Source organism: Uloborus diversus, chromosome 2 (assembly GCF_026930045.1).
Source record: "Uloborus diversus isolate 005 chromosome 2, Udiv.v.3.1, whole genome shotgun sequence".
Classification (NCBI taxonomy): Eukaryota; Metazoa; Arthropoda; class Arachnida; order Araneae; family Uloboridae; genus Uloborus; species Uloborus diversus.
In genome coordinates, this window is record NC_072732.1 from 98,976,337 (window position 1) to 98,992,901 (window position 16,565).

General features: G+C 31.3%; 2 protein-coding genes across 2 annotated transcripts in view; one reads left to right on the forward strand and one right to left on the reverse strand.

Moving 5' to 3' along the window:
* Positions 1–14,857, reverse strand: part of LOC129217189 (serine/threonine-protein kinase 40-like) — a 30,160-nt gene extending 15,303 nt beyond the window's left edge. Inside the window, exons 1-4 of the mRNA XM_054851452.1 lie at positions 14,629–14,857; positions 14,170–14,255; positions 3,920–4,054; positions 219–443 (exon numbers count right to left, since the gene is read on the reverse strand). Of these exons, the coding sequence (XP_054707427.1) occupies positions 219–443; positions 3,920–4,054; positions 14,170–14,255; positions 14,629–14,749 (567 nt within the window). The 5' untranslated portion in view covers positions 14,750–14,857. The remainder of the gene's footprint in view (positions 1–218; positions 444–3,919; positions 4,055–14,169; positions 14,256–14,628) is intronic.
* A 261-nt stretch (positions 14,858–15,118) lies between these two features.
* LOC129217190 (DNA-directed RNA polymerase III subunit RPC6-like) overlaps positions 15,119–16,565 on the forward strand; it is a 36,944-nt gene continuing 35,497 nt past the window's right edge. Inside the window, exons 1-2 of the mRNA XM_054851453.1 lie at positions 15,119–15,329; positions 15,436–15,553. Coding sequence (XP_054707428.1) covers positions 15,295–15,329; positions 15,436–15,553 — 153 coding nt within the window. The 5' untranslated portion in view covers positions 15,119–15,294. The remainder of the gene's footprint in view (positions 15,330–15,435; positions 15,554–16,565) is intronic.

Below are 16,565 nucleotides of genomic sequence, written 5' to 3' on the forward strand. Positions count from 1 at the left end.
ATTATTTTGTTTTTTATTCTCTTTTTAAAATGAAGCATAACTTGCAAAATTTATCACAGTATTTTAAAATATGGGACTAAATAATATGCAATATTTTGAACATTTAACATGTCCATGTAGCCACTGATTTTTTTGGACGAGAGGGGGTTGTTATAACGAATAAATGCCTGAATGTCGACTATGGTAAAAAAATATTTTAATAAAGCATTATAACATACCTTATGTAACGCTGAAACAACACTAACAACATCATGAAAAATCAGCATTGCTTCTCTCTCTGACAACTTCTTTTCTCTAATAACATAGTGCTGAAGATTTATCAAAGCAGCTGTGTCTGAACTGAAGTCATGTGCACACAAGCAGTCTAAAACAAGGCAAACTCTTTTCCTCTTTTTCAAAATAATCTTTCCAGCTGCATTTTTATGTTCTTCGAAACATTCATCCTGCATCATAGAAAAGTTGAAATACATTTGGTAAGAATACAAAAATGAAAGTACAAAGGATATAAAAGGAAAATTATGATTTGAAAATTTACATGAGTATAAATTAATCTTTACTTTTTCAATATCATGAAATTAATAGAAAGTTGACTCTTGATATCTCCCCCTTAAGACTAAGAAGGACATTCAAAATAGCTGAAGTTTGGGAAACTGAAAAGCAGATATTTTTGATTTGGGGCACTTTTTATGATCAAGCATTATGGAAAAACAATTATACTAACTGCCTTCTGAAATCAAGAAAAATCCATTGCTACTTTGTTGAAACAGCAGGTTTGTGATGGGTGACATGAAATATGCTGCAAGAAAGAACTAGCTGTTTGTTACTATAGGCAGACATTCATCGTACTTTTAACTTTTAAATTGCAGTTCAAGATGATGAGCATTTATGTACTGTTAAAACTAGAGAAGTGGGGTGGAAAATTTTCCAAAAAGTTCTTCATTCTGCTCTCTGTTCAACCATCAATCACTTCTTTTTTCAAAATAATGTCTACATAAATTCTTATTTTTATGAAACATGGGTCATTCCATAGCATCGAAGGTACATAACACATTAGGCACAATCATGAACATTTAATTTTTCTTATTTGATTAATTTTTCAATGAATTTGAACAGTTCAAAAACACTTACCATAAGTGCCTGCGGGGTTTCTAGATGTTTCTAATAAGGCATATCTAGAAACTTAACTAAAGCGTGGATTCGTCTCCAACTTTATTTAAAACAGTCTTTGACAAAGAAGATTTTCATAAGAGGGTTTTCGATTTCGCTATTTTAAGGATACTTTTTGAATAAATCAAAAATTGCTACCATGTTCAAACTTCTGGATCTAAAATAACCAATATGACTCAAAAATATTTTCTACAGCTGTAAAATCAGAGTTCAATATATTTTTTTGCTTTTTGTTTTTAGAAGTACAATAAAACCCAAGTTAAATAAATACTAATGCGCATGAAAAGTAAAATAAGAAAATAAACATCAAAAGTACAAATTGCAGATTACTGCAGACCGGTGTTTCGGCATAACAATGAATGCCTTTTTAAATGCAAAAGAAATGAGTTAGTGGATGGTGTCTTTTCATCCATAGCATCCATTTCTTATGTTGTTATTTTCTAATAGAAAACAACTATTAAATAAAAACAAAAATTATATTTTTCATAGTCTACACATTGATACAAATTACAGATTGGTTGAATCAAGGTAAGTGAAACCAAAGCACCTTTATTTCTGTTCATAAATGTTTTTAAGATGGAAGTTTTTACTATATTCTAATTTTATTATTCTTTTATTCTTCACAACGGGGGGGGGGGGGGGGAGGCAAAGTTTGAGCTTCATCTTTCTTTAAAGAAAGAGGCAAATGATTCTTTTCCCTATACAACTTAATGTTTAATGCACTTCCATAATTGTTTTATTGTGTATATACATATATGTATATACAGGGAGAGTTTGATCGAATCTGCCATACGAAAGAGGGTGATAGAAGAGCCTAAGCAGAGCATAGAATCACCCATTACCGTGTCCAATCCTTAACTGTAACCGAGTTATGGTAGATATAACAGGGTTGGCCGGATTGGACCCAATTGGGTTGGACCCAATGGGTTTTTTTTGAAAAAACCCATTTAAAAAAACCCATTATTTAGCCCACTTTTGGGTTTTTTAAAATTTTCTGAGAACTTTTTTTAAAAAAATAATTAATTTAAATACTTTTACAATTTAAACTTCTTTTTTATTTCTTCTTCACAATAGGCAATGGACATAAAAAATGAATTTTGAACTTTAATAGTATTTCTTAACTCTTAAGGGCATTAAACATGCTTCAAAGATTTTAAATAAATATATTTAACTTTTTCCTTCAACTGGTCAATAAGGAACTCAAATTATCTTGACTAAGTCCTGTCACGTCAGGTTTTCTCGGTATGTGCAGATTGTACAAAGGATACTACTTTAGCTAAAAGGCTCTCATGTGAATTATTTTCTGCAAACCAACACGTCACAAAACTCGAATAAACAAGGTATATTTTTTAGAAATTAACAGGTTTTACAAATGGTCGGACAGAAAACGGAATATTATGTACAGTATTTTCATTATCTTACGAAAAAGTTTAATATTTCTTACTCTGTACACAGAAATAGAAAAACAGGCAACATAAAATTCAAAGAAATGTCTTAATTAAGCTGGAATTCAGTAAAAAGGGATTTTAACTACTTGAGGTTCTACAGTAGTTTTTCATAACAAAATGAAATACAATAAAGTAAAATACAAAAAAAAAAAATGTCGCAATAAAAAACGAACAAATAAACAATAGATTTTATCACTGAAGAAGTAACTTTGCCTTAACTGTTGGTAATCATGGAAACTAAAAAAATCTGAAACTTCACCATTCTTGAATTTTGTTGTCTTTTATACCCTTCTTCAGAAAACGCTGAATTTTCCAGCTTTTTTTATCAAGACAATTTTTGTGCTTTGTCCATATACTTATGCTACAATATGCTACGAGTACCCCACCTTTCCCCTAAAAAAAGACAAAAAAACCCACATTTCTTTTAAAAAACCCAGCTTTAGTTGGGTTTTTTTGGGTTTTATTTAAAAAACCCTGGGTCCATGGGCTTTTTTAAAAAAACCCGGGTTTTTGCCAACTCTGAGATATAAGGAAAACAAGTTTAAAAAAAAAAATCTGAGAAAACGACCGATTTCTGTGGGACCTACACACAAAATAAGTACATATTTTAAAAGAGCAGACTAAATCCTACAAAATGGCACTTTTCCCATCAAAATAGTCGCATTTTAAAGCGATTCTTTTCTGTTTCCAATTTAAAAATTTTAAGCATGATCATTTTTTGAAACTGTTAGAGAGAATGTGTGTGCCTATATTTACAATGTTTAGGTTTTCTTTACACGAAAGGACAGATTACGAATTACTACAGTATTATAATAATTGTGCCTCTCCGCAGGCCTGCTCAAAAACATTTTTTGTTTATTTTATAAAATACACAATAAGCACGTTAGATTAGAAAAGTTCAATTCCTAAAGACAACATAAAAAGATAACGCATTTTAAAATATAGATTTAAAAAGAAAAGTTTAAAAAAACAAAGGGTACAAAATAATTGTTAACACCAAACTATTGATGTTCTAGTAGTAAAACACATAAACAAAAATGAGCATATTTCACAAAAGTGGATGTAATCGGACTTCAGAATGTAAAAATCGAGGTTGACGAAAACCATGAAAAGTCGCTAAAAGTGCAAATTATAATGCCAAAAATGTGAACATTTGTAGCTGTGCAAAAAAATCACCTTATTAGTCTTCAATCAGTAAACTATGTTCATGCAAATGCCCTGTAAGTATGCAAGTGTTATTTGGTTGGTGTCTTAACAGGTGTAATTTTTGAAAAAGTATACAGCACCAGCATTAGAATACTTACTTTAAATAAACCATGATGGTGAACTACACCTTCTTGATTGTGAAGCAATGATAAGAGTGAATATTCTGTATGAAGGAGCATTTTACCTTGCCTGTCATCTTGAGTTTCATCCTTAAGGTCTTGTAGGGTTAAAATCTAAAAAAGTAATTTTATAATTAAAAAAAAAACACACACACAATCAAAAACTTAAATGATCACAAAACGAAAATAAGGTTTTTTTTTCAAGCTAGCATTTCAAATATATGTATACCAGTGCGACCCAACCTATGACCTTCTGGGCACATGAAGTCCACAAAGCTAATCCACGTGGCTTGTTGTTACATCCAATGGTACAAGAGTCATTTTCTAGAAATGTGGAATTTTCCATCCCATATTTGCTGCAACCTCATAAATTTTTTTAAATTATTTTTTAATACTATTTGTCACCTTCTACCAAACAAAATAACATAGATTTAACAGTGATAGACAATACCTATTTTTGTTGAGACAAAAAAGATATATACTAAAAAGTCGTTAACATCCACTGTCTCTTGACTCAATGTTTGTCTTTTGTGATCTAACTATACTGCAAATAAAACTAAAAAATATCTTGACATTTTTTTTTTCATAATTGCCTCACACAATCAAATTCAAAACAAAGTTTATTTTTCGTTTGATTGCAATTTTGAAATTTTTGTGAAACAGTTTTAATTTGTCCCTGACATTTTGCATCATTACTATCCAATGGTTTTTGCACTCTTTCATAACCACTTAATGCACTATTAACCCAAACTTTATTCAGTTTTAGTAGCAGCCACTTTAAGTTTGTTTGAAAAGCAAAAATTTACTGAATGGAAATCTTCATGCGTCTTGTCGTCAACTTTGTTAATGCAAATCGCTTTAAAGTGAAAATATTGTTTTACACAAAAAACTTGTTTGCCCCTGATGTAAGTAGTAGTCGACAATCACTTATACCAATAAGATGAAAACCGATTATCATAAAATGATAAATCAGATACCTAGAGTTTTGCATTAACAGGGTTTGATTGTATTTAAAATGTAAATGAGCAAACAGAAGTGCATCAGTTTGGTTTTTCATATAAAACAGTTCTTGCTTCGTTAGAAAAATGTAACACAATTTCTCTTTTACAATAATTTTTAGAAGACATAAGAGCAACTGGTGTCTGCCCAGTTTCGCCGACGTTTCATCCCCCCCCCCTGTTTTTCAATTTTAATCATACCTTTTGCTATATTAAAGCGGGGAGGAAATTTGAACTGTCGGCAAAAACTGAGGACAAACCGAGCAACGAATGCAAATTTTTTTAAAGCAAACTGGCAGAAGAGTAGATTTTTCCAAGCCAAGGGAGGAGGACCCAAGGGAGCTAAGGAGCTAGAGCTCCCTCCTTTAGGTTCAAAGTTACATTTAATTTTTAGCTGTGTAAATTTTTTTTTTTCGATCCCAAATTTGCTATTAATCCTTCAGACCCAATAGCCAAAAAGATACTTACCCTCATAAATCCCGTTAATCCCCCCCCCCTCATGCCAGACACTGCAATAGTTTGCCTTCTGGGTATACTGGGGGATTAGTCTTCTTTGTGGTCTAGCTTTTATAAATTTTGCAAGATAGTGTTTTTTTATGGTTTTTCTTTACACCTGTAAGTGCAATACTTAGTCCCCTCGCTGTTTTTCAAAACCAGTTGAGAGATCCGAGGGGCAAGAATCTTCTCTCTTTTGCAGTTTTTATCTTAGTTCACCTTCATTTGGTCCAAAAACTGGATCTGCTACATCCCTTCTCCCCCCCCCCCCAACCCCTTTGTTCCATAACTCTGTACATGGTCAACTATAGGGAACAACCCAATTCATTATAATTCAATTCCCTTAATATCACAGAAATTAAGTTATTTTTTGATTAGTATAGAGCAGGCTTAGAGTAATGACCGATTACGTAATTGTAATCTGCGTAATCAATTACATTTTTCTGTAATCGCAATCATAATCTGGCAATAAAACACTCGTAATCTTGTAATCTTAATCAACTGTTTCTTGCATAATCGTAACTGTAATCTTAATTTCAATAATTGTAATGAACCATTGTAATTGTGTAATCCTGACTTGCTGCAAGTGAAAACTTGTTAGCTGAGATTCTACAATATATAAAGGAGATGGGATCGAGACTGAGGAGAAGATAAGACTTCAACAGAAACGTAAAAAAGAGGGCCTTTGGGCACTGCTGACGGTTGTCAAATGAGGATCATAAATGAGCTGTATCATGAGTTGTTTGTACCCTGTAGGTGCCATTGATAGGGACCCTGCAGGAATGCAAGGCGGGGTTTTAAGGATTGGTCATCAATTTTCCTTTTCATCACTCAATAACAGGCAAACAAGTGAAGCTGGGGCCTTGGAAAGAGAACAATATAAACAGTACTGGCATATGTTTTTGGTTAGAAAGTTTAGAAAAACAATATGCCTTTTGATGTTTTTGGGTTTTTCTACCTTCATTCACAGAAGATGTGTCACCAAAACTGCCTTCAAAAAAATAAATAAAAGAAAAACTGTTCGCATTTTTGGAAAAACCTGCCCACACTTCCAAAAGTGATAATTCTTGCTTAAGGGTCATTCTCCGGAAAACATAACTTTTGAATGCAAATATTTTTCAATTTCGAAACCTTATCTTCTTTTTTTTGTTCTTACATGAAAGTGTTACCTACTAGAAACAACCATAAAGAACGGCCCAGCTAAGTTCCAATTATTTTAAGCATAAATAAAAAAATTTAAAAATGCCTTGTTCCTAGAACATAAAAAAAAGAAAAAAACTTTTAATATTTAAAAATCAAGGCCAATTTAATATCAAAGTAGTAATTTGTTAATTGTGCAAGCAATCAGCTATTTTAATGATTAGTGGGAATATAATATTAAGCTCTCTTAATTAAAGTACAGCTTAATTAGTGGTATCAAATGAATGTTGAAAAGTTTGTTGAAAGAATGAATGTTTTTAGTAAATTTGAGGATATACTGGCAATTTATAATTTTGGTAGAATGCCTATTATTGATGTATTTGCCCTCCGTCATTTATTTTCCACTCAGAAATAATGACATTGAAAAGGTCTGTCACGGAGGTGAGGAATTTTCCATTTATAATAGATACATTTTTCAGGGATTTTTTTTTTCTTCGTTGCTACAATCTGCACATGTTAAGCATATGTAAACATGTTCACTTCTTTTTTTACACTAGTTTACAGCCCGAAATTCAAGTTCACGGAGGTGAGAAGTCAGAATAACTATACTAAGTTTTTGAAGCAAAATCTATCTTTTTGTTTTTTGAAAAAAATTTCACAACTTCAACTACGGCTAAAAATAAACAAGGAGGCTCCCTTGTATCATGGAAAATAAAATTTGATGTCATTTCTGCCACATGTTAATGAGGAATATTATTTTGTGTTTAGGTAACGAAGGTGAGAATTTATTGTGTGACATGACTCCTTCTCCTACTAAAACGAACTAAAACACAATATTAAAAAATTAAATTTACTTGAATAATTAATATTTGAGACACTTGTGAAAGGAATAATAAATAAATAAGTATATACTTTTAATTAAACAAGTTATGAAGCAACATAAACAGTCACAGTGTGTGACATGCCAATGAAGTGAGAATTCACATGTTGTGAACCAAAAATATACTAAAATAAAAATTATTATTAAAAAAACTGTTGGTAGGTTTAAATAGAGATATTTTTGATGAAATTAAAAGTCATTGTTAAATAAATTGTTCTTTAAAGTTTTTACTGTAAAAGGCGTGTGACAGAAAAGTTACACTTTTTGTGGAATGACTCATAAAAGAGAAAATTGAAAGTCAACTAAAAGCTTACGAAACCAGCGAACCAAGTGGGCATGATATTGTTCCCCTAAAATACTGGGGATCAAACATTCATGTGTAGGCATTGCTTAGTAAAATTGAACCTTTTGCGCATCGTCTCCTCCAGTTGAGCGTTTGTTCGGCATTGCTGGAAAATTTTACACTTCTCAGAGAATGAAACCCGACAGTTTTGAAGCATTGGTGCTATTGAAATGTAATAAAAGATTATTTTAAATGCAGTATTTGTTTATGAAAATTTACACTATCATAGCATTTGCTTATAATATCTGAATGTATTTTAATACTATGCATATTTTACAAATCCTGCATTTAAATGAAACATAGCTTTATTTTTCTCAATAATTGGGCTAAATTATGTAGTATTATATTAAATTGTAGAGAATAGAGTAGAAATATAGCACGTAAATTTTAGAAACCATAACCTCTAAAATTTTGGTTGTATGCAAAATAACAATGAATATTTAAATCATGTACAATCAGGGGTCGATCCAGGTTTTATTTTTTGGGTCCCCATTTTGTGAAAAAGCAAAATATTTTAGTGAATTTTCTTTATTTTTGTGAAAAAGCAAAATATTTTTGTGAATTTTCTTTATTTTTGTGAAAAAGCAAAATATTTTTGTGAATTTTCTTTATTTTTGGTTAAAAAAAAACCTTCTCGTGTTTTTTTTTCTTGGAAAAGATTATATAAAAGCATTTTTAGCTGTCGTATCGTCAGACTTAGATAAATTGAAAAGCTTTCTGCGAACACAAATCTTAACTGAAAAATTTTCTGCAAATAATTATTTTGCCTAACTCACCCTTGAATAAAAAATTAAATTTATATTCAAATAAGAAAGAGACAAAAAAAAAGTGCTTTAAATCATTTAATTTTTTTTATAATAACATATAGTTTGCTTATTTTTCACCAACTGAAGAAAACTGCCAAAGTCATTATTTTTTTTACACGTGTGCTTTAAAAGGCTTTTGGAAAAAGGCTTTTACAGAAACAAACTCTGGGATTTTCTTAAAAATTCCCTTTAAAAAAGAAATTTTTTTTTTTTTTTTTAAATTAATGTTAGCAATTTGAAAAAAAAATTTCTGCAGAGCAAAAAATTTTTCTGCGAACGCCGTTCGCGCGTTCGTCTATATTATGCAAGACTGCGTATCGTTATAGAAAAGCCCTAGAGAGGTTTCAGGGGTGATTGTAAGTTTTTGAAGAATACCTGAAAGCTGTCTTAAGAGAAAATGCGCTGGGGGGAGGGGGGAAGTAAGACCCCTAACATTTTAATCGTAATTTAACACCTACATTACATTTATTGTTTTTTACAAATATACATATGCAAGGCACACTTTCTTAAGGTGAAAGTCTCACAATAGATTTCCTGTTTGCCTCTCTCAAATACTTTTAGAGCAAAGAAAATTGCACATGCTGCTGAGCGTAATGATAACTCCTAATAAATACAATATGAACAGACTCAAAGATATCACATATTTCTTAACACAGAAGTGAAATACTCATTAAAGATGCCATGTATGTGTTTGAAAAACTTAAAAGTAATTAAAACCCAAAATAATACTGCACCAGCATTCAGCATTTAATTTTTTGACATTTGACGTTCTTACAGAGTAGGTATTTCCTTTAAAACTTTGCAATTTAATGATGTTAATAAATATATAAAGAAATTTTATTTGTTTGCCTCTTAACAAACATCAAAAACAGTAAACATCAAAAATGTGAAAAATTCGTTTACCATGGCGGATGTAAGGAAATCAAGATCTTGAAAAAAATAAAAATATAAAAACAGCATCTAAAAGAATTTTATTTTAAGTAAAGTTATTTTAGAATTTGATTTTGAAACTCAACACAAATTAATACTAAATATATATTGCGTAATCAATGTAAAATTTAGGATTTTCCTGAAAACAACAGAATTTCGGTATTTTCAAAGATAAATGTTTTGAACTAAAATGTGGGATAAATACGTGGCATTTTTACCACAAGTTAGCAAATGTTTTTTTTTTATTTCATTGTCATCTAAATTTTTTCCCAAAAATCTAACTAGAGATTCAAAATTCTCAGAAATGGCCCATTGCTTCTTGATTATAAAGTACCTACAAAATTTGAATAAACTTACCAATCAATTTTCTGTTATTTTTTTTTTTTTTTGCTTCATTTCCAATCTCTGCACTTTTAGATTTTTTTTGAGAATTCCTTCTTTTGCACTAAATTTTTGTATATTGACAGCCTCTCTGTGATTTTTGCTGCACTCATGTTTTTTTTAAACTCTATAGGGTGACGGCTTTTCTTGATATCAACTCCAATACTTACCCAAGGTTTGTTCGAATCACTAACATTCATGAAAGATGAACATATTTTGCACAAAAAACCCTTAGCTGAATAACTATAGTAAAGCCCGCTATACTCCTTTTCATAATTTGCAATGTACTTTTCATTTATTGCATGCTTCTTATTTCCATTTGTACTCTCAAATACAATGCTTGAATCATTATTTGATGGCTCAATCTCAATATCATCATCAGTTGAAGTTACTCCAGATTCACTTCCAGTATTTTCTGCCTCAAAAATCGTTATACTTTCACGAACTGCCTCACTGTCATTTGATGTACTATCTTTTACCGCATTTCCCGAGTCCTCCAAAATGGGAACATTTGCGTTACTATCTTTTACCGCATTTTCCGAGTGCTCCGAAACGGGAACATTTGCTTCACTATCATTTACCGCATTTTCCGAGTCCTCCGAAGCGGGAACATTTGCATTACTGTTACTGCATGATGAAGTGGTGGTAACGATTTTATCAGGGTTGCTAATTGCTGACTTGAAGAAATTCACAATATTTTGGGACCCAACGTTCGAAGAGCGAAATTTTTTAACATAAAACACAGAATTTCGGGAGGTACCTCCCGTTGCAGGACGTCCTCGTTTCATATTTTAATTTCTTGAAGAATAATTTTCAACGAACAAGCGATCTCTCCAAACTGAGATTATTGCGGTTGCTATCTCCAGCGCTCCATTATCCGCTAAAAACGTAACGAAATATTTTGCAAAACACAAATTAATAATCGAATAGAATAACAACTTGTACTTTGATGCGCCTAAAAATGTCCACTTAAACATGCGAAGACGCAAACAAGCTTAACTACGAAAAATATCGTCTGTTCTCCTGGATCGCAAACGATCTGTTACAAAAGAAAAATTAATACGGAGAAAGAAAACGAACTGGAATAATATACAATTACCACATTTTTTAAATTTATCATCTGCGGGTTTTTTTCAAATTTATCGTCTGCAGATTACGCAATTCCCGCAACTTTTTATAAAATCCCACTCAATAAAACTTCTTTTGCGCGCTGTTCCCGTTGCTCACCATTAGCGGACATACGTTAAAAAATTGCGAAATTGCTCATCTTGAAGTTTCATATTTATTTTAAGAAGACAGCAAGATTAAATAGAATGACTGACATTATTTTTCAGCTGGCATTGTATTTTATCCATAAAAGAAGGAATCTAAGAATTAAACTACAAAAAAAAAAAAAATAATAATAATACCGTTATTCTTTTGGTTTACTGTATGCTGTACGTTCAAACTAGTGTGACTTTGAAAGTTATCTTTTGCTTCTACACGTATAGTCTACAAGAAAAATAGCACGAAAAAAAATGAATAATGCATTTTAAACCAGCAATTCTCCGCAGGCACCGGTCCAAAAATTTGACCGGTCCTCGAAGAATTATACCCGTTTCCAATAAAATAAAATTTCCTTATTTTATTTTTATTCCTAATTTTATACAATATTTTATGCATTAATATATCTATTACTTTGCATACGTTTTGTGGTTTCTCTCCAAGATTTAATCTTATGAAAATTTACACAAATTACACAAATCAAACATATTTTTACAATCATCAATATTTTTTATCAAACATATTTTTACAAATCAATATTTTTACATTCAAAGTGTGTAAGTTATTAAAAACAATCTTACAATTAACTTTTGTAAGTTCATTTTAAGTAGAAGGTTTTTCTTTCTGGCATTCGTTTAAAAAAAAAAGACAAAACAGATTAGTTTATTTTAGTTTAAAAAAAAAGTAAAAATTTCTACCGGTCCGTGAAATTTTTTGACGAAGTTTTACCTGTCCGAGTATCAAAAAAAGATCGAGAAACGCTGCTTTAAACTAAAGAATATGAGAAAAAGTGGGTACCCCTGGCCTAATCACACCTTTTTTTTCATTAAATGCAATCATGTCAAGTGACTTTCGAGAACGGACAGTATCAACTACAGACTACAGGGAATTTCGCCAATCGGTTGTTCGGCATTTCCCGCGTAGTCACTCATACTCTAACAGGATTTAATTAATTGCCATACAATACGATTTGCATCAGCATGCGACAGTATTCAATGCGAATTTCTATGCAATTGATTAAAAAAAGGGAAATATAAGATTTTAGAGTGTTCTTTTTAACCTTCGTTCGGGAATAATTTTCATAAATTTAGCTCGTCCGTTCCGTAAGATAACCCCCAACTATGAACCTTAAACTTTTTCAAAATAAACTGAAGGAAATAGGAACAAATTGAAACAACAGGAGAATATTTAAAAAATTTAAAAAAAAAAGAAAGAGGAAAAAAAAAACAAAAAAAATAGAAGATCTGCAACTGGCAAGATTTCAATTTGCAGTTAATTTTGAGAATTAAAAGTGCATAATTTGATAAAATAATATAGATAAATAAATGAAGGATGCATGCAACTAAGACACAATTGAAAGTTACAATGATTCAAAGGAATATTTAATTCAGAAGTATTTGGTCATTGAAGCAAATCAAACCAACAGAATATAGGCAATAAATTTGCCGTGGCGTGAAATGAGTCAGTCTTCATTTCGCACTCATGGAATAGCAGAAAATCATCGAATCAATTCTTTATCACGTGCTCATTATTTTTCTTGGATTTTGGCTAGCCACCAATCACAAGCGTCCCTCTCCCGTCCCCACCTTGACGCTCTCAAGCAAAAACACGTCACGCAGCAGGCAAACAGATAAGATGGGGAGAGGTGGAAGAGGGGTAGGCTTCCGCGTAGATGCGTACACATTTGTAGTTAAAAAATATTGTGAAAAGGCTGCCTTTTTATAAATTTTTGTGAAGGGGCTGCTTTTACCATGCGGAATTTTGTGAACGGGGCCGCTTTTGCGACGCGGAATTTTGTGAATGGGGCCACTTTTGCCATGCGGAATTTTGTGAAGGGGCCGCAAAGCAGCCCCAATTTGGCTCTGGATCGACCCCTGACAATATACATTATGATGGGGCGAGTCATTTAGATAAGGGATATCTAATTACTTTTGCAGGATACATTGTCAAAATAGTTATTTAGTATTTAAAAGCACAATCAAAAATCATAATTTTTTCAGCAATGACGTAGTTACCCGCAAACGAGCAATGAGAATAATATATATATTATACATGTATTTTTCTTCCACGAGAATGTAACCGTAATCAAAATCGTAATCGGCACATGATAATTGTAATCGATTACATTTTTTAAATAATCTAATCATCGCTGTAATCTTAATTATGTTTTGGTAGAGGATTATAATCGAAATCATAATTGTAATCTCCTATTGTCAAGCTTGTAATCGAAAACATTCTTTCATAATTGACTCCAAGTCTGGTATAGAGTCTGTATTTACTCATTTTAACATAAAATGGTTCTTTCTTTCAGAATCTTTTACATGCTCCAAAAAAGTTTATCCTCTCTCCTGTAAAATTACTATGGCGTGACATACATACTTCTGGCTCTGAGGTATAGAAATATGTAAAGCTTTCAAATAAATTGTGGTATGAAGAAGAATAACAGCAATAATCAATTTGTTAATTTAAGCCATATCAAAAGTTTTCTACTCTTATTAAATTGTGGAATTTTTAACCGATTAAATAATTACTTTCTGAAGAACCCATAAAAATAAAATTAATATCTGGCATTAAATGATTTTCAAGGAGAAATATCTTCCTCAGTGAAAAAATAATTAAATAAATTAAACCAGGAGACTTGCCAGTATCTCGGGTTTAAAAGGGCGCTTAATGTATTCTTGAACTAGATCAAGTTAGTTTTCTAAAGATGAATGGATGCATAATATCCTATCATGCATTCATCATCTTTAGAAAGATTTAGAAATGATTAGATGTTCCCATCTTATCATTATGGAAACTTTCTTATTTCAGCATGCTAGTAATAATTAGTGGATATGGGATTCTGAGTGATTGCCCAGGTTTGCAGCCTTCCCTAAATTAATTGGCCTCTTAGACTGCTCAAAGTAATTAAATAAATAATATTATGACAAGCAATTTATTTTACAATAAAACTGTTTGCGAAGAAAAGAACTTTTTACACACTAGTTACTAACCTTCAAAGTATAAAAGTTATCTGTGCCTATTTTTCTTCCTAAGCATTGGACAATGCTCCTAACAGGAGAATTTCCTAGCCTAGGACCTAAATAATGAAACAGGAAAAAATAAACATCAAATCACAAAAATTTATCAAAAGGAAATTAAGCAAAACATGGATAACGTTTTTGAAACTTCATAAAATGTCAAGCAGCTACATAGAAAAATATGGACATAGCAATAACCACTTATGTTTTGGTTTGATTTATCTTAAGATCAATAAACTCAAACCAACTAACCAAAAAATGTTGCATTTTTTGGTTCTGGAAATGTTTTCAACTTATCTTTTTTTTTTTTTTATAATAATTAATAGCATATAATTTCCACGACTCTAAAATAATTTGCTGTAGCAAAAATTTAAAAATTTTCATCTGCCTGCAAGGAATGAAAAATTTAGCAATTGTGGGGATCATACCTACCAAGAAGAAAATTTCCAGCTCTTTTGACAGTTTTGTTGCCATGAGAACTTACGTCTGGTCGACAAGTTGAACTAGTAGCATAATCGTGAAAACCAAGAAATTCATAATTAATGCGTTTCATGAAGTTCGTTAATTACAAAACTAGGAAATAAAAAACGTTGTTTTTTCCATAATTCGTGCAATACATTTCCTCTAACACAATAATGTTTGCTTCCCCCTCAAATCTCAAAATACAGCAGAAAGCCAAACATGTTGCCACATTTTCTTTAGAAATGTGTTACAAACCGCTGGTTTTCTGTAAAGAGTTGTGAGACAGTAAAATTCTATGTTATAAATGCTTTAAGAAGCCACATGTTACATATTCTAATAATTTTTTACAAAAATGTTAAATTTGAATTTCGTTTCAATCTTAAGATGTCCCCTTTCCGATAGCACTCCAGCTAAACGAATGCTCCTCAAAAGAAGAAGTGAAATCCAAAGAGCCGTCGTACTTCAAAATGAAACTTTTGCTGGTTTTGCTGTTTACAGAATAAACATTTAAATGCGAGAAAGGAATTTTATGTATTTATTTAATTTTGATTGAATATCCTTAAGATTTTGAATATATAGTGAGATTATTGTTAAAACGATAGCTTTTTTTTGCTGTTATACGAATGCAAAACAAGAATGAACTCGCAGGAAGATTATAATTTGGAAAACAGGTAAACACTTGTCAAAACATCAATTACGTGTTTGTTGTGCATGATTAGTTCACAATGAAACGCTTTCCACATGTAATTGATCCATTGTTTTGAAATTATTTTTCAGAGTGTTGGATTTGATCTCTAAAAGTTTAAATGGCATTACCAATAAAATGCTACAAAATTCCATACCTGATGTTGGTGTTGTGCAGCTGGTAGATGCATTGAACAAGTTGACAGAAGCTGTAAGATTTATTTATTTTATGTATCAAAATGAAATTTTTACTTGTGTAGCAACATTAGGGTGGTTCAAAAAGGCTCTTTATTAAAATACATTTCGATTTTTACTGGTTCTATGTAAAAAATAATTATTGAGAAGTGACCACAAAAAACAGGTCACATACGGACAGATAGACAAACATTTTCCAAAACTAGTCAAATTATGCAATGTGATGACCGATACAATAAATAAATCATATTTATACCAAAAATAATTTTGTTCAATAATAGGCTTTGTATTGCATTCTAAAAAAAATAACTGAAAGTGGATGTTGAAAGATTGCTGCCCAATGACAATGAAACAAAACGTCAAATGTTTATTTGCTTATTTATGCCCAACTCATAGCTTTAAAAAAGCTGAACTGAAAGTACTATGTTTTCAACAAGTAATTGCTGAATAGTAACAATTTTTAAATTGGAAAATAAAGGAAGAAATATTCTTTTTTATTTATTTATTTATTTAATGTAAGGAAACCAGTTTTGGGGTCTTTCGAATTTCAGGATTACAAAATTCTGTCTCATACTGCAATACACCTTGATCCATTCAAAATTTGTTGCTCAAATTATAATATTTTGCAGTTGATCAAAACAAAGATGTCATAAAATGATTAACAGTGTTTTAATTGAGGAAAGGGGGGGGGGAGGAATTATATTCGCTGAAATGTTTGGTTTATTATTGTAAAAATAATGCAAATTTGATACAAGTATATCTATAAAAGGCACCTTTTTATTTTATTGAAGCATGCATAAGTAACCGAAGCTGACCTTTTTTGGCCTGGCAAATATATGTCAACCATGATATCTACCCAGTGATGTAGTTGGAAAAAAATATTTTGGGGAACTCACCTTGGGGTTGGGGATGATTCACCAAAAGAAAACGTGGTTTAAAGCCAATTTACATAAGCATTTGCATTATTTTTACAAAAAAAAAAAAAACATCGGAAGACAATGTACCTTTACTCCCCCCACGACCGCCAC